The sequence below is a fragment of the Sminthopsis crassicaudata genome, chromosome 3 (assembly GCF_048593235.1).
Source record: "Sminthopsis crassicaudata isolate SCR6 chromosome 3, ASM4859323v1, whole genome shotgun sequence".
Lineage (NCBI taxonomy): Eukaryota > Metazoa > Chordata > Mammalia > Dasyuromorphia > Dasyuridae > Sminthopsis > Sminthopsis crassicaudata.
In genome coordinates this window covers 45,879,523-45,898,118 of record NC_133619.1, presented here as the reverse complement: position 1 = coordinate 45,898,118, position 18,596 = coordinate 45,879,523, and the positions used below count along the sequence as shown (strand labels likewise).

Here is an 18,596-nt window from a genome sequence, read left to right as displayed (position 1 = left end):
CTATATTCCCACTACCTTCTCAATCAAATTAATCAGTAGGTATTTATGAAGTGCCTACTATGTGCTAAGTCACTAGGGTAAGGTGCTAGAGACAAATGAAAGTTCTTTGTCTTCAAGATTTCAGAAGAAATAGTTTGTCAAAAACAATTTACAAATAAGAATGGGCTGAACAAACTTGGTTAAAAAGAGGAAACTAAGACCAGGATTAATCTAAGACTCTAGTTCTTGAAGAATTACATCCCATAGTACTGCTGCACACACATTAGTGGTGATCTTGATTTTAAGTAATGTATATTTGAAAAACTTTATTTCCCCCTCAATTCGTGCATAGATTTTCAGATAGTGAGCTTGAAATTATTTTCTAAATCTATCTTCCTTTTTCCTTAACCCTCTTTAAGGGAATAATGTTTGTTAACTGAGGAAATTGGCTAGTAGTAAGAACAAGTAGTAAAGAAATATGATTTATTAATTTCTAAATTACCAGAAATCTATTATTTTTTTTTCTCTCTCCCCATGACCATATTGGGAGGAAAAAGATACAAATTACAAATTTGCATTGTCAGGTAACAAACATACATAGTCAAGCAAAACAAATATCCTAGTTGACTGTCAAAAAATCCATGTCCCTTTCTGTATTATGAATCCATCACCTATCTGTCGCAGGAGGTGGATAACATCATCAGTCCTCTTGAATTAAAAATTAGCTGACAGTGTTTGATTCATCAAATTCCAGTGACAGTGTTTGATTCATCAACCTCTATGAGGTTAAGAAACTCAAGACAACCCCCTACTCAAGTTTTATGACCAAAGGCATGATTTTCTACTTCAGCTACTTCTATGGAGCCTTTCTTCTGTCATCCAAAAGCCATTGGACTGCCTCCCACACAACTCATCTGGCCACCTGGGTAAGGACAGCAGTGAATTCAATTAACTCCCTCCAAGGCCAGCTTTAATCTTTGTCTTTCCATAAGGCAGACCCTTTTGTTCAAAGTTTAGCTAAGCAAATGATTAGCTTCAGGCAATACGTATCTCTGTTGTGATCCAACATATGTTTATACTCTCAAAGTGTATATTTATATTCCCCATGTGTAAAGGTCATCTTCTGCTAATAAATTCATTGCTCACACATTTTCAAGTTTGTGCTTGGAAAAATGGTTTATAATTTCTCCTGGAACAGTTGGCACGTAGCAACTGAACTGTGAAGACAAATAAGAACAGATAAAGTGAATATCCAAGTGATGCTTTCCAGCATCCTCCAAATTTACATTGTGACAATTACTACAGTATGTGTGTGAATGAATGAATAAATGATTTGTCCTTTTCCACTTAAGGTCCTTACGACCTGAAAAGTCTCTAACTTTCAGATATTTTCATATGTGTAGAATTAAATCAGGGGTTCTGGTGGGAATAGAAGATGATCCTAAAGAGAAGGAATCAGGCTCTTCCTGGGTCTCTCTCTGGCTGACTTAGACCCTGCAGAGTTACAAGGAAAATCTCTTCTACAAAGATGTGGCAAATGTTTAGGTCTCCCCTAAAAGGCATCAATAATGTTTCTTCTAGAGAAAAAAATAAACACATACACAATGTAGATATCAGTTTTAAGATCTGGATAAGGATCTGTAATTCCATTGCTATGGAGAATTGTTAGGTCAGAAAGTTTCCTCTACCAATGCAAGTCAATCATATGCATACTTTCTGGGACCAAGAAATAGATATATTACTTCCTGTCTAAATAATCATTCACAGGTCTAAATCTGTAATTTAGACCCGAACTTCGTCTTTTTAGAATTAATCTCTTTGTGCCAGTGGTTATCTCCTCTGAGAAGTAACATCAGTCAGTCAAAAAAACATTTATTAAGCATGTATTATGTGTCAGGCACTTTACTAACCGCTGGAGATATGAAGGAAGTTAAAAGACAGTGCCTGTTTGAGGAGCTCACAATCTAATGGGGGAGCAACATGTAATTATGTACAATCAATCTATTATATAGGGAAATATAGAAATAACCAAAAGAGGGAAGGAATTAGAATTGAGAGGGATTGGGGGAGACTTATTGTAGGAGGCAAGATTTTAGCTGGGACTTGAGGTAGAGATAAGGATATAGAAGATAACTGGTAAAAATGCTTGTATTCAGGAAATAAGAGTGTTTTATTAGAGGAACAGGAAGGAGGTCAGTGTCACCAAATTGCATAGTAGCTTGTAGGTTGTGGGATAGGGATGTGGAATGGAGAAGATCAGAATACTTAAAGTGTAAAAAAATTAAAAAGGTAGGGAAGTTCCAGCACCAAACCACACACTCAAACCTCTGTGGTCGCTGCCAAATCTTGGAATGTTGATCTCTTTGGATCACTGAGACAATCAGATCATGAAATAGAGCGAATGATGATCCCGGAGCCAGGAAATTGATTTGACTTTGAATCCAGCTTCAGACACTTACTAGTTGTGTGATTCTGGGCAAATCACTTAACTCCTATTTGCCCCAGGTTCATCAACTGTGAAATGGGGCTAATAACACCTACCTTTTAGGGTTGTTGAGAATCAAATGAGATAATATTTGTAAGGCACAGTTTCTGGCTATACCTTTTCCCTTTACTTCCCCTCTTTGGTCACCTCTGCTCAGAAAAAGTAATACAAAATAGAAGCAACATTCTGGGACTTGAGATCCTGTCAAGGCTTACCTGGACAAGCAAATCCCATAAGTATGAATTGTTGAGTATTGGTCAGTATTTAGGAATGGATAGAAATCCCTCCTTCTTAACTAGTAGAACAAGGGAGAGAATGTGTCGATTGAGAAAAAGTACCTGTCCTAATCAATATGTATTTTAAAAAGATCATAAGTAGATGTGCAAGGTTGTAAAGATCATAAAAGGGTTTGTATTTGAAGGAAGTAAAGAAGATAACACATGAAACTGAATTGCAAAGAATGGAATCCAACTTGTTTATTCCAAATAAGGAATTCTACATTTCCAACACACAATGAGGAATGTATACATGATCAGTAGAACATAAACTGGCATTATACACATGGAAGGACTTTGAAATACAATGTAATTCAAGCGATAAGTTATTATAATAATACTGCATAGAAATTAGAAATCTCACATCTTCTACAGAGAAGGCCAAAGGGCATTTGGAATATAAGGCACTAGCCTCTAGTGAAGAATTTTGACAATATAATCTGATGTTTTTATTGATATTAATACTTTAAAATAATTTTTCCATTTAATATATCATTATTTAAAATAATAGTACATGAGTTCTATAAAGCTAAGTAATATAGGGTTAAATATACATTATAATTTTCTATTTTTAAAAGAAATATTTGATGAGTTAACTTCACAAAAATAAAGAATAAAATACAGTTTACATAGATTATTTGGCATAGTTGATGTGTTGGTTAGTTTTTCTGGGCAGCTATATCTGGGTTAACTGAATAGGGGAAGGGGGAAGACATACTTGGACATGAAAGTAGGATACAAAAATAAAATTTATCAATAAAAATATTTAAAAGGAATAACCAAAAACCATACTATAAAACTGTAATCTATTATTCTGTATTAAGCAGAAATATTTTTGAAAGTATATACTTTTTATTTTACTTTGAAAAAGAAAGGGGGAGGGGTTTATCATAGTGCAATAAGTCCAACAAATTTGGCATTACAGGTCCTGGGTTAAAATTTAAGCTCTGCCATTTCACACTTTTCTGACATTGGAGCATGCCTCAATCTCTCCAGAATCCAGTTTCCTCATCTGTAAAATATAGATTAGACTACGATGACCTCCAGGTTTCTCTTCACTCTGAATCTAGGGTTTAATATCATATTCTAAGTAATAGCAGTGTTATAGGTGCACACGGTCTACATCTATACTTAGACCAAAATGCAGAATAAATTAATTCAGGGCAAAAGGTGCTCAATCTGTTCAGTGAGGTTTTTATCTGTTGATACAGATAATTGAATAACTGATAAGGATCTTGACATGATCCTATGGTTGATCCCATGCAATCTTGTGGTTTAGATATAGAAACTACCCCATCTAGGCTCCTATTTTTCAAAGGAGCAAACTAAGTCCATACATGTAAAGAATTTGCTTAAGACCAAACAAATGTTAAGTGGTAGATCTAGGATATAAATCCAGGCTATTCAATCACAAAGATTCTGACCTTTCTATTATTCCTCACTATTGCTAAAGGTAAAACAATAGTGCTTTCCTGACTTTCAGCTATTGTTGATTTTTTTTTCTTGTAGAGCTGGAAGGGACTTAAGTGATCAGTCTAACACTTATTTAACAAAAGAGGAAATTGAGGTTACCAAATGAGAAGTGATTTGGCTAAAATTACAAAGCTAAATCACAACCAGGATTCCTAATTCCACACTCTTTCCTCTAAGCAATCTAGTCTCTAATCTAGATAAATACAATGCAATAATTAAATGACAATATTTTAAAAATTATGTATGTATATATGTGTGTATATATTCATGTGTATATATATACACACACATATATGTTTTTGTGTGTATATACACACGTCTGTGTTACATTTTCATTAAGGGTCATATAAAATGATGAATTTTAAACTGCAACATAAAACTTGAATTCACTTACCAAAATAACAATATGATTTGGCAGGGTTTCCTCATAGAAAGGGAACAAATCAGCTTGCCTATTTCATCTCAAATGAGAAACAATCAGAATCATAGAATATTCAAGCTGGAAGGCCTTAAAGACTTTAGACCTTAATGATCACTTCATTAAGGTTCTTCATTGTATTTATTTGATTTGGTATACATACTTACATATAGACATATAGACATATAGATATACAGATATGTATATAGTATCTTTTTAATAATGTATAAGTTCCCTGAGGGCAATCTTTTGCTTTTAATTTTTGGATTCCCATCACCTAACACAGGGCCTAGCACAGAGAACTTACTAAATGCTTGTAGATTAATGAGACAGGAAAAAAAAAGATCCAGAAAAGTCATTATGGCTTCTCTCTTTCCTTCCTTCCCTTCCTCCCTCCCTTTCTTCTACTGCCTTTCTCTGTCTCTTTTATATATACAAATACATATATATGTAAAGAGACAGATTATATATATATATATATACATATATACATATATATATAAAGAGATTTTATGTGAGTATATGTATGTGTGTGACTTCAATAAAGCTATTGATAGATCCTGCCCAATTATTGTCTTATACTAGGGCCTTGTTCTATTTTAATTTCACATATTCTATATGTTCAAATCTTAATTACCTCAGCTAATGAGTTGCAATTAGGGGATGCATGGAAATATAAAACAATAAATAACAAAAAAAATGAATCTGTTGTTTACTTGTAATATAAACTGAGAAAGAAAGAAAAAGAAAGAAAGAAAGAAAGAAAGAAAGAAAGAAAGAAAGAAAGAAAGAAAGAAAGAAAGAAAGAAAGAAAGAAAGAAAGAAAGAAAGAAAGAAAGAAAGAAAGAAAGAAAGAATAGGTGAAAAGTATGTACAAAGTACTTTAGAAGGATATACTTCCTAATTAGAAATATTAAGATGCATAAAAATGTGGGTGAAGGTGAGACTATACATTTAAAACATACTTCTTATCAAGCTCACTTCTCCCTGTCTCAATCCATCCAGATGTGAAATAAATACTGTTTTTTTTAAATGATCTTTTACTTTTTTCATTTTTAAGTTTGCCTTCCCCAAGCAGTTTATATTCAACATTTCACATTTATTCATGTTTAATTATTAATAATCCTTTTATAAGATGTCATTGTCCAAGTGTGCAATGAGGTTTACCCCCTCCCTCCCTCAGATATGTGGATCTTTTTGGGTCATTTTGCTGGACTTTTATCAATTTATTTTTGATATGTTGTTGTATGCTTAGTAATAGAAAGAGTCTCTTGTTAAAATTATGTGAAGCTTGTGGGCGTCATTAAATTCATACCTCCAAGTTAAATTTGAATTACTTTTCCCCTTATATTTCTAATATCTGGCACATTATCAACCTTTGTTATATACCTATCTCCACAAGCCATATCAGCCTAGCTATTCTCTAACTTCTGCTGATAGAATTCCATCTATGTTATACATGGGGATATTTCTACAGTGCCATTCCTTTCATTTTTAAGTAGGTTACAACTGTCTCAGGTCTCTGGTATGAACCCTTTGCAACCTATTTTACCCTAGAGGAATAAAACTGAGACTGAGAGCCATACTAGGGCATGTTCAAACACACACTTATAAATAACTCTAATTTTGCATAGCCTAACTGCCATCCCTTCTAAGCTCACCCTTCTTTTATTAGAGCTAAAATACAGTTTGGCTATCCTTCAAGGTTTCAGAGACTTGAAGTCACTGAAAATAATCTGTGGAGTAACTAATACTTATGATTTGAAATAGCTCTCCCAAACCAAGTTTTTTTTTTTTTTAATTTTAGAGAGAAGATAATGTTCCAAGAGATTGTGAATCTGCAGAATTTAAGAGATTATGATTATCCATTATCATCTTCCAAAACTGAATAGACATTTAAAGTGAAGAGCCACAGGGCTCTATTCTTAGCGATGCTCTATTCATCATTTTTATTAATGTCTTGAAAATGTAAATGGCATGCTTATCAAATAAGCTGATGACATAAAGCCTGAAAAGAAAGCTAACTTGTTGGGTAAAAGATTTGGATCCAAAAAGACTTAACAGAATAAAATGATGGCCTGAACATGAGAATGTGAAATCTAGTGGAAAGAAATATTAAGTCCTAAATATAAAGACCTATGCTTAATTTCAAAAAAATCAATAGTGCGAACATATAATATCCTTCTCCTCTGATTCTTCAATTTAGCAATCAGTCTAACTCTCTTATTTTGCTGAAGAGGGAACTGAGGCCCCAAATGAGAAATGATTTGGCCACAGTCACAAAGTTAATTAGTATCACTGCCAAGATTCCTAATTCCACACTCCTTCCTCTTCAACATCCAATCTCTAATCTAAAAACTCATATAATGTAATAACTGAATGACAATGTTAAATAAAAATATATGTATGTATGTATTAATTATGGAAGATAGATAAAATGGTATACATGATAGTCAAAATCATAATGTTTTAAAATAACTATTAATACTAATTTAGATGATTTTACTCTAGATAAAAGATCCTTTCCAGTAGTTAATGAATGGACATTCCATATCAATCTTGACATTGTTGCTACCAGTGAAATCAGAGGTCAAAAGGAAGTTGAAGCTTAATGGAAGAATATCTAACTTGGAGAGGCAACTGAATGCAATTCTGTAATTACTTACATCTTGAGTACAAAGAAAAAAAGAAACAGCACTTAACATATCAAAACCATTTGCTTTCAGTGGTGGAACACTGATTTCACATCAAAATATACCTGTAACTCAGATGCTAAATTAAAGAAAGTTTAAATGATTTACTCATGATAGCATAACTAGTAAATTTTAAAGGGAGGGTTTAAACCCAGAAGTCAGGAAGTCTAAGACCTGCACTCTCTCCACTTTGCCACATAATTTAATCAAGTTTCCCTGAACCTACAGCCAACACTTTATTTTACTATGCTTCTATTTGTCCTAAATATTTTCTTTAAGAACAAATATAGAAGATGTCTCACATGGTACTAAATAATATCATAAAAATGAAATGGCAGGAACTTACCATTATGAGAAAAAAAATAATTGGGTCTAAAAAAAGCAATTTTGTTAAAGAAAAAAAAATCAATTTTAAATTAGAATGAAGAATAAAATATAAAATATTATGTCACACAGATGAGTCGGTTAATTCTAACTTAATCCATTAAAAAAACAAAGTTATTTACACCGAAAATAAAAGAAATGGCTAAAAGAACAGACATCAAAATTATGCCCTTTTTAATTCAGCTCAAGATCACATTAGATTTTTTTTGATTGTTGCTTCACATTGTGCCTGGGTTTTATTTTCATCTCAATACATTCTCTTTAAAAATGGTCTAAACAAGGATCACAAGTATCCTTGATGAAGGTATTTTTAAAAAGGAACAAATTTTATTGGGTTTATTAGAAAAAAAGAGGATGCTCAGAGCCTTTTGGCCAAGAAAGAGATTCCTATGTGTAATGAAACTCCTTGACTCAAGAGTTTGTCATAACTATCTACACAGAAAGAATAAAGATGTTGATAAAGGCTTTTTGTCTAATCAATGCTGTAAGGCTAAGTGGAAAATCCATAAAAACTGATCATTATCTATGGAACCCGGATAATTCCAGTGGATGGAAAATGAGCTGGATTCAGATTTAAAGAAGAGGAAAAATGGGCTGACTTGTCTTTGACCAACTGTACTGTGTGTTTATTGACTACAAACTTTCCCCTAAAGAAGGGTCCAAATGTATGCTAACCAATCTAGAGCTTAGGATACCACAGTCTCTGAAGAATTAACTTTTGCTGTTTTCCATAAGGCAATAGAGAGGCATAAGGCTACAATATATATTGTAAATAGGCTATACTATATAATATGTTACCAACAAATGCACCAAATAAATGAAATCATCAGAGAGATATATAACTAGAAGAAGAGGGAGGCTGCTACATAGTAACAATGCTGTCCCCTACACAAAGTTAATATTATGAGACAGAAGCCCCCAGCATGTTAAATGGAATCCGTATAGAGGATTTCCAAGAGTCATAAGATTATAGCTCTTCAGCTGGAAGAGGTCATTTGATACAACCCCTTCATTTTATATATAAAGACACAGGAAAGGGTTGACATCTGCACCAATATAGAGAGTATGTCAATCATAGATCCATAATAATATGATATACAAGGGATGCTAGAATTATGTCATGGTTGCCATAGAATTAACTTTCAGTAAACTCCAAAGGAAAAGCCTATTTTGGGGGGTGGAGGGGGGTAGAAGGGAGTGCTAGTTTCAATGTTAACATTTAGAAATACAAAACCTCCATTTCCCCCCAAAACATCTTATTTCAAAGAATATAGAAAAACAAAAGAAGACAGATCTAAGAAGATTATAACAAGTCACAGGAAAGCCAAGGATAATATAAGCATTTGATGAAATATTGACACTAAATGCATCAAATATGTTACCAACATGATAGAAAAGTCTGCACCCCAAAGTAGGCACATATAGGACAATGACAGTGACATTACAATGCTGCTTAACAAAACAGAGCCAGGAATATGGAGGACCCATTTTTAAAGAGAGTTCATAGAGGGGAGATTGATATGATAGCTTTTTAAAGGTATTTGAAAATTTTTGAATTTTTTTAGATCATTTAGAAGAGAGATTAGACATGTTTTCCCTTCTATTAGAAAGTAATAGTAGGAATACTGAGTGGAAATTACAGAGAATCTAATCAATATTCAATCCCATTTAAGAAAAAAAAATACCATACAAACCAAAAACTTCTTAATAATCAAGAGTTGTTACAAAAATGGAATGGTATAATGTCATCACTTGAAAGTCTTCACATGGAGACTAGATAGCCATTTCCAGGGAATGGTCTATCTGTTGATTCTGCTCATAATGGATTTCACTAAATGACCACTATGTCCCCTTCCAACTCTGACATTCTATTATTCTTACTAGTATCATCAGTGGTGATGGGTAGAGCGATGAGAGTCAGCTGCTGGAGATCTTTCGAAAAACATGAAATCCTAGAATAAAAAAATACACGTATACATGCATATGAATAAATAACCAGACATATACATATATAGATAGATATACAATTAGATGTTAACAGAAAGTAACTGGCAATTAATCCTATTAAGTTTTATTAACTGTACTAATAAAATACGATTTTCAAATTAACATTTTCTTCTGGAGAAATTTGAAAATATCTGTTATATTAGAAGGTGAGAGATGTCGATTAATTTTTTTCTTGTTATTTTTATAGGATTATGTATGATTATAGCTCATAGGATTATAGTGCTAGAGCTGGAACAGAAGTTCAGAGTCATCTAATTTATCTCCTTCATTTTATAGACAAAGAAATTGAAGCCCAGAGACATTAATTTGCTTTTCCAAGTTTATCCAGATAGCAACTGGAAGAATCAAGATATAAACAGTGGTTCTCTAACTCCAAATACAGGATGCTTTCCATGAAAAGAAAAGCAGAGTTTATATTCTTGTTTATCCCCCAAAATACAACAATTTCCCTGTGCTTTTTTATTCCTTAAGTATATTTCAAATAATTCACATAATAAACATGGAAAAGATAAAAACAAAACAAAATTTAAAAAAGTTAACAATGCTCCAATTCTGGCCCAACATATATTGGTTAAGCCTCTCCTCAATTGTTCACTTGGAGATTCACAAAATCAGTTTCAGAGGTGGATTGTATCTCAGACATTAACACATACAAATCGGTACCAAAATTTCATTCTTTCACCTATGATAATCTATCACCTAAAAATAAATGTAATTAAAGTTATATAGCACCTCTTAATTGCAGTATCAAATAAACATGTAAGTTTATAAATATTACCCATTTAGGTGACACTGGAATTCCTATATGCAGATGTTCATAAAAAAACTAGTTAAAAAATTCTTGTCATTTCTAATCCTATAGTTCAAAAGAACCTAATTCATGCCATAATTTCAAAAGTTAGGATTTTTGCCCCAAGATTGCCTCCTAAACAGCTCCCACTCACTATTAAGGCAAAAACATGAAATCTGTAACAGGTCAAATAATGATGAAGGAAAGAATAAGAAAATACAAGATCTCTTCTCCTTAAATTGCACAAATAAGCAAAAAGGCACGGGAAAGTAAGGAAAGGGAGCTACAAGGAAAGCCAATGACAGCAGAGTTAAAAAAAAAAAAAAAAAAAAAAAAAAAGCCAGTAGTCCCCAGCATGGAAGGCTGGATATATGTCACCTGAAAGGGTCTGTGGCCAAAGATAAGAAGAATGAAAAGTCCCTGAAGAAAGATGGAGGAAGTTCCAAAAGCCCCATTGTGATTTAAAAAAAAAAAAAAAAAGCCTAAGATAGAGAATGCAGCTCAAAGCATACTTTATTTTTCTTGTTTTTTTTTTTTTTATTATTAGTAATAGTACTATTTGTTTTCTTTGTAACATGTCAAATATGGAACTGTTTTGAATTATCATGCACATATAATCTATATAAAATTGCTTTCCTTCTCATAGAAAGGAAAGAGGATTCAAGGATTGGAACTCAAAAAATGTTTGAGTGAATGTTAAAAAATGTTTTCATATGTAATTAGAAAAAATAACAATCTTTAAAAGGGATTACAAAAGAAAGCTCCTCAAACAAAATGAAAATAGAATGAGTCCAACAATCACTTCCTAAATCAACAACAAGATCAAAACAATAACAAATAAAGCAAAACAAAAAAGTGAAAACTTCCAAGAATGGCATGGCTAAAACTTTAAGCTTTCATATTATGAGGGAAAAGTATTTCAAGCATTAAAAAAAAAAAAAAACAGTTCAAACATCAATAAAAAAGTAAAGATCACACAAGACAAGGAGTCTTTGGAGTACAATATTCCAAAAGAAAAAAATACTACAACTAAGAGTAATTTAATCTCAAATCTAAATCTACTCTTACAGGGAAATTAATGAATCTTAAATGTAATAGATGACTTCAAGACAGTGATAAAAAGACTAGGAATTCTGAAATACAAACATAAGGGTTCTGAGAAACATAGAAAGGTATTCTATTTGAGAAACCAGATGCATTCTATGTTGATATGACACTAACATTCTAAAAGGGAGTGAGAGGAAACAAGTGTTCCTTTGGAACCTTAATGTATTCACTGGTTATTGAGGGAATTAAACAAGAAAACGGCATACCCTGATCTAGTATTTTTGGTTTGTTTATTTTTTTTGTTATGAGGATTTTAGGAAGAAGAGTTTTAGGAAGAAGGGTTCAAGGAATATACTTGTATACAAAGGGGTCCATGATAAGAAATATATAGAAACACACAGAAAGGAGGAGGGACATGAGCATCAGTTGAAACTTTTATCTAAAAAAAGACAAAAATAGCTAAAAACACACAGGCAATTTGACGTATAAATACATTGATGTCAATAGGGAAAGAAGTAAGAATGGGAAGAAGGGCATAGCAAGAAGTGGTAAGAGGGATGATACACTAAAAGGGAATAACAGCCAGCAAAACAAATGTTCTGAACCTGAAGGAAAGATTAAAAGAAGAGGGGAATGTTTTTTGTTTGTTTGTTTTGTGCTATAATTTTTTAACTAACCTAGAATTCATTGTGTATGTTTGGGAAGCAAGCACGGTGGAGCATGATACATCAATTAAATAATGGCTGAATGAATTGTTATTATGAATGTAATGAAATATTATACTTAAAAATGACAAAAAAATATTCCAGAGCATCCTAAGTTATATGAACTGATGTAAAGTGATACGAATAAAACTAGAACTATATCTGTAGAAAGATGGCAACATAGTGAAGAGAAAAAAATGTGAAAAAATTAAGAAATATGATCAATGCCATGTTCAATCATATCTTCAGAGAATCTTTGACAATGAAGTATGCTTGCTAACCATCTCCTGGTAGAGGTGATAGAGTCAAGGTACAGAAAGAAACTTTTTTTTGACATGCCTACTATGTGGATTTCTTTTGCTTAACTATGTCAAGACTTCCCCCTCCTTTTTTTTTTTGTTTGTTTTTTTTTTTTAATTGAGATGTGGTGAGGGTAGGGACAGAGAACTCAGTTTTAGCAATAACAATCCCTAAAATGAAAGACATTGAAGTACCATTTCTAATACACAGAAGGAAACACAAACAAGCAGAACAATTTTAAAATTAATATGTGAAATGCAAATATATATATATATATATACACATACAAATTACATCTACACTAAAACATAGATGTGCATATGTATGTATACAGAAACATACATAACGTGTGCAATATGAAAAAAAAAAGATTTATGGTTCCATACACAGTCATTTTCTTATGCTCTCCTTTGCATGTGAAAAATACTTATTTTCTGGTGCTTTAAGTTTAGAATCTCAAAAAATATTAAAAAATAAAAGTACAGACTTACAATGAGGAAACAAGCTGCAAAAACCAAAGCTTTCATTGTTATGTTGAGATCCAATGGAAAAGTAATCTCATAGTTGTCTACATCTGCTATTGATGCTCGTAGAAAGCCTGGCCACTGTCTACAAATGTTTCCAATAATGGTTCCATCCAATGAGTAAATCTGGAAAGAGAGAAAATTGACTTTAGTAGTCTCCTTAAAGGTATTTTATGCTTAAATAAGCAAAAATCCAATGAGTTCACTCAGAGATAGTAGAAGAGGCGCTCATTATAGGAGAGGATTGTAGGAGTATTTTCTAAAAGGTTATCCTCTCCTATTGATTTGTCTGTCTGAAATTCTTAATGGAAATTTATTCCTTTTGGCCAATAACATTATTTCAAAGAGGACATTTTAATATTCAAGTAATAATAGAAGTTACATAATTTGTTACACATTAACTTCTTTACCATCTATCAATACCAAAGTATATTAATTTATCCAAGATTAGAAAATCATTTTATAACATCTAGAAGGACTAAAACACAGAACAGGGATATTTTTAGTGAAGGAACTGTCTAGAACAAGAGTATGTTTTTTATCTTGAATGACTTTGGCAATCTGGGGAAGCCTATCAATCTCTTTTCAAAATTATTTTTAACACATATCCAAAAAATACACAGGATTACAAATGAAATCAATTACATGAAATAAAGATGTATTTTTCCCGTCCAAGTTCATAAGAACCTAAAATCTCTTCAGGTCATCCCAGATTAAGAATCCTTGATATAGCAGTGGTTTCTAAACTTTTGTTTCCACACCTTTATAAACAACAACAACAACAACAAAAGTTTATGTATTTTATTTATGTTTATTTATCTTCTCTCTCATAAGACAGAGAGAGAGAGAGAAAGACAGAGAGAGAGAGAGAGAGAGAGAGAGAGAGAGAGAGAGAGAGAGAGAGAGATTCATCTATTCATTTGCACATCTAGCTAAAATAGAGAAACTGATCCTGAAATCAGAAAGACTCAAATTTAAATCTGACCTAAGACACTTGTTGTGTGACCCTGAACAAGCCATTTAACCTCTTTTTGCCTTAGTTTTTTCATCTGTAAAATATGGATAATATAACAGCACTTATCTCCCAGGATTAATGAAAGGATCAAATGAAGTAATAACTAACTATAAATGCTTGGTATAGTGCCTGGCATATTTATATATTACATATTATTACTGCTGTTTTAAAATTATATTAATATTATATAAATTATAAACATGAAAATATAAATAAAATAAGATAAAAGTGAACTAGACATAGTTTAAAACAAGTATTTTATTTATTGATAGTACATAAAACTATTTTTGTTCCAAGGAAAACATTACTTATTAGCTATTAATTACAAATAATAAAATTGGGCATGCTTCATTATTTTCGAATATTTTGATTTAACACTTTGTGATAGAGCGATCTCTACTTCTAGTTCTAAGATGAATTCACTTAAATATTTGTTTTTTAATGATGATTATGGATGAAAAATATATATCAAAAAATTACAGGAGTTGTTCAATTATTCAGTCATATCCAATTTTTCATGACCCATGGACCATTGGACCCCAAGGCCTTCTATCCTCCACTATCTTCCAAAGTCTCTCAAAGCTCATATTTAAAGTTTCCAAAATACTACATATCCTTCTCATCCTCTTCCATTCACTTCTTTTGCTTTTAATTTTTTTTTTGCATCATCATGGTCTTTTCCACCAAGTCTCGTCCTCTCTTTATGTGGCCAAGATGTTTAAGCTTCAGCTTCAGTATTTTGATCTCGTAATGAACAATCTGAAGTAATTTCTTTAAGTATTGACTGATGCAAAATGTATATTGTCCAAAGGTTTCTCAAAAGTGTTCCACAGCTCCACAATTCAAAAGTGGCACTCAGCTTTCCTTACAGTCCAACTCTCAGTCATACATTTCTACTGGGAAAACCATTGTTTTGACTATATGGACAACTATCTGCAAGATGATGGATCTGCTTTTTGGTATGCTCTCCAGATCTGTCATAGCTTTCCTTCCAAGGATCAAGTATTTTTGGTTTGGTTTTGTTTTATTTAATTTATGGGTGAAGTCATTGTCCGTGGTGACCTTGGAGCCCAAGAATATAAAATTTAGTGCTACTTCCATTTCTTTTATATTTGCCAAGAAGTGTTTTTTTTAATTAAGCTTCAAGTCAGTTTTTACATTCTCCTTTTTCATCCTTAAGATTTTTAATTCTTTTTTTCACTTTCTGCTATCACAGTGATTTTGTCTGCATATCTAAAGTTGTTGATCTTTCCCCTGGTAACCTTAATTCCTTCTTTTGATTTCTTTACTCTATACATAAATTAAATAAATAAGTAACAATATATATATATATATATATATTTATATATATACATATATATATATATACATATATATATATATGTATATATATATATGTAAAAACAATAACATAAATAAATTGCAATACAGGTTTAACAGGAACAGTAATGTTAAAAAGGAGTACTTCAAAAGTATAAAAAACACTGAAATACAAATCCTGACTTATTTTAAAAGAAAATGATGTTGGGTTTTCTGCCCCAGCTTTCTCACTACATATACCAGCTGAAATCAGAATTTTAATTTTCAAAGTTTTTATTGCTTTGAGTAGTTACTGATGGAATAAACTTAGCATCAGGTGGATTAATTGAAACATAATTTATACCCAATACATTTTTTCATCTCACTGAAAGTATCTTTGTGACTAGAAGAGCATTTTAGTTTCAGAGAGGAAGATGAAATAGAGATCAAATTGACAATATTTGCTGGATTGTGGAGAAATTAAAGTATTATAGAAAAAAAATCCACTGCTTCACTGAATACAGTAAAGCTTTTGATTGCATGGATCACAACAAAATGTAGCAGATCCTCAAAGATATGGGAGTGCCAGATAATTTTACTTGTCTCCTGAGATACATATATATTGACCAAGAGACAACAGTTAGAACTGATTGCTTTAGGACTGAAAAAAAGAATATGACAAGGCTATATATTGTTTTTAAGCAATTTCTTTCAGATCTTATTAGAAAAGGGGCCATCATTTTCACCACACAACATGACTGACAAAGAGCCAGTACTAGAAGCAGGAAAAGTGTCAGTTCTGCTATGTTTTAATTTTTCAATTGTAGTTATAATAAGTACTATGTTCAACCGATGGTTACATTGCAAGAATCTTTTTAAGTTATTTGTCCATTTTGTGAAGGTTGGTTTGTTTAAAACCAGATCACATAATCTGCATATCTGCTTTGTCAGGTACACATAACTTACTGCAACTTACTGAAAATACATGAGTGAGGGTGCCATCTAATTAAGAACACTATTTCTATGCTATGCAAATGTGAGGTATCATTATGAATATTGTTAAAAGACATAAATGTAAGTTTTTCCTTATGATTAGTCAGCATAATCTGAGTATGTAGTACTGTTTAGAGAGAAAATTTGGTGGCTACAGTAAAAACCCAGGAATGAGGTAATTAGAACACTAGCTACAAAAGTGGCAGGGAAAATGGAGAAGAGATAGACAAATTCCAGAGACAATTCAAAGGAAGAATGATTATAGATTGGACTGAGAGAGAGAATCAATGGCAACAGGTATATAGTCTGGGACTTACAGACAATGAAAATATCTACAACAGAGAGTGACAGAAGAATGATAAGGGTACAAAATTTATTGGGAAAGTGGAAGAATCCATTTTGGTACATAGTGAGTTTGAGGTGATGGTGGAGTGCAGAAGTCTATGAGCATGTGAATATGTAAGATAAGAACATAGGTCAGAGGCTGAAAACGTAGGTCTGATAATCATTTTGCAAGGACATGAGAATTAAAACCATGCTGACAGAGAAATTCTCTGAGGCAGACAAAGGATAAGAAGCACAAATATTCTCATCATTGAAAGTTTGGAGAAGGAAAAATGACACTAGAAGAGAGCCAAAAAAACAAGAAATGGAAGAGAACCAAGCAAGTGAAGTATCATAAATTTTAAGTGGTGAGAGGAGGTGGTTTGCTGTGTTCAGTGTTGTAGAATAATTGAAAAGCATGAAAATCTCAAAATTATTACTAATTTAGGGTAGAAGACCATTGGTGATCTTTGAGCGAGCATTATCTGTGGAACAGAGGAGCAGAATTTAAACAGCAAAGAGATTTTTTAAACAAATAAATATATATGTATACATATATACATATGTATGAATATATATGTATATACATATATTTATATATACATATACACATGTATATGTACAACACACACATAAATTTCCAGGAATTTCTTTTGCTAAACTTCTATAGCTTATGTTGTCTTTCAGTGCAAGTTCCTAGAACTCAGGAACTGTTTAGATGGCTTATATTTGTATGAAAAGTACCTACCGCAATGCTATGTATATGCTTTATTTCTTTATTCATCCATTCATTCCAACATCTTACATTCTTCAGGTATCAATCTTACCTGAAAAATGGCATCTAAGCCACAGTTAACAGGTGCACATGGGCCATCAATATTTAGAACATTCTCATTCTTCTCATTTTCAATTCCGAATTTTGAAACGCAGCAGCCCCAGTATTCCTTGATATAACCAAGAGGCACACCAGGAGGAGACTGAACCTCCATCTACAAATAAAAGGTATGGATAAGGTTAAGCTGCAGAAAAATCACTGAAAAATAAAAGCGTCCTTTAATTGTATGGGTTCAGGTTAATATGGCCACAGAAAATTATAAAGGAACACTTGAAAGACCCCATGCTTTTGTAGAATAATTTGATCTTATTTGCTATTATTCTCTGAGTAATTCTAAAAGAGTCTCTACTAATCTCTTTCAATTCATAAATCTGTACTATGTACTTTTGGGATAAACTGTGGACATCCCCAATGGGGGAAAAAAGTTTTTCACTCAAGGAATGTTTGTATCTAGAGGAAACACACTACATTCAGGACAAAGAAAATGAAACATGAAGTTTGTCCTGAGTTGGAAAAGGAATGGGGAAAGGAAGGGAAGAAGGGAGGGAAAGAAGGAGGGAGGGAAGGAGAAAGGGAAAGGAAGGGGGAAGGGAAGAGGGAAGAGAAGAGAGAGAGGTTATTTACTGGTCAAGTTCTTTCTATGATGCTGGAGTATAAGAGTAATCTGTGGCCTAGGACAAAGCTCTGATCATCCCACTCTAGTTACAGCTTCTTTGTGAAAGAATCCTTTATGATCTTCAATTATTTTTCATTAACAGACCTTTTTTTTGGATGGAAAAACCAGGTTCATAGAAGTAGTGTCTTTTGAACAGACATAAAATGGAGAAAGAATATCACAAGCTTTATTCTTATAAATTGTAATGTGATTCAGAACATATTGTCTATTTAATTGCAAAAGTTCTTCAGTTGGGTGACATAAGTCATGTTAAATTATCAAGCCTTTATGATACTGAAAGGCATCCAATAAAATTATTCTGCTCAACATCTTCTGGTTCTGACAATCTACTGATTTGGACCCAAGTAATCTGAAAGATGGCTATTCCTGTCATGG

The 18,596-nt window shown here is 32.4% G+C and overlaps 1 protein-coding gene across 7 annotated transcripts in view; it reads right to left on the bottom strand.

Annotated features, from left to right (window-relative positions):
* Window positions 1–2,915: 2,915 nt before the first annotated feature.
* Window positions 2,916–18,596, bottom strand: part of LOC141560373 (phospholipid scramblase 4-like) — a 60,947-nt gene continuing 45,266 nt past the window's right edge. For all 7 annotated transcript variants that reach the window (XM_074298394.1, XM_074298393.1, XM_074298396.1 and 4 more), the window contains 3 exons: window positions 17,538–17,699; window positions 13,047–13,205; window positions 2,916–9,659 (listed from right to left, as the gene is read on the bottom strand). In XM_074298394.1, coding sequence (XP_074154495.1) covers window positions 9,597–9,659; window positions 13,047–13,205; window positions 17,538–17,699 — 384 coding nt within the window. In that variant the 3' untranslated portion in view covers window positions 2,916–9,596. The remainder of the gene's footprint in view (window positions 9,660–13,046; window positions 13,206–17,537; window positions 17,700–18,596) is intronic.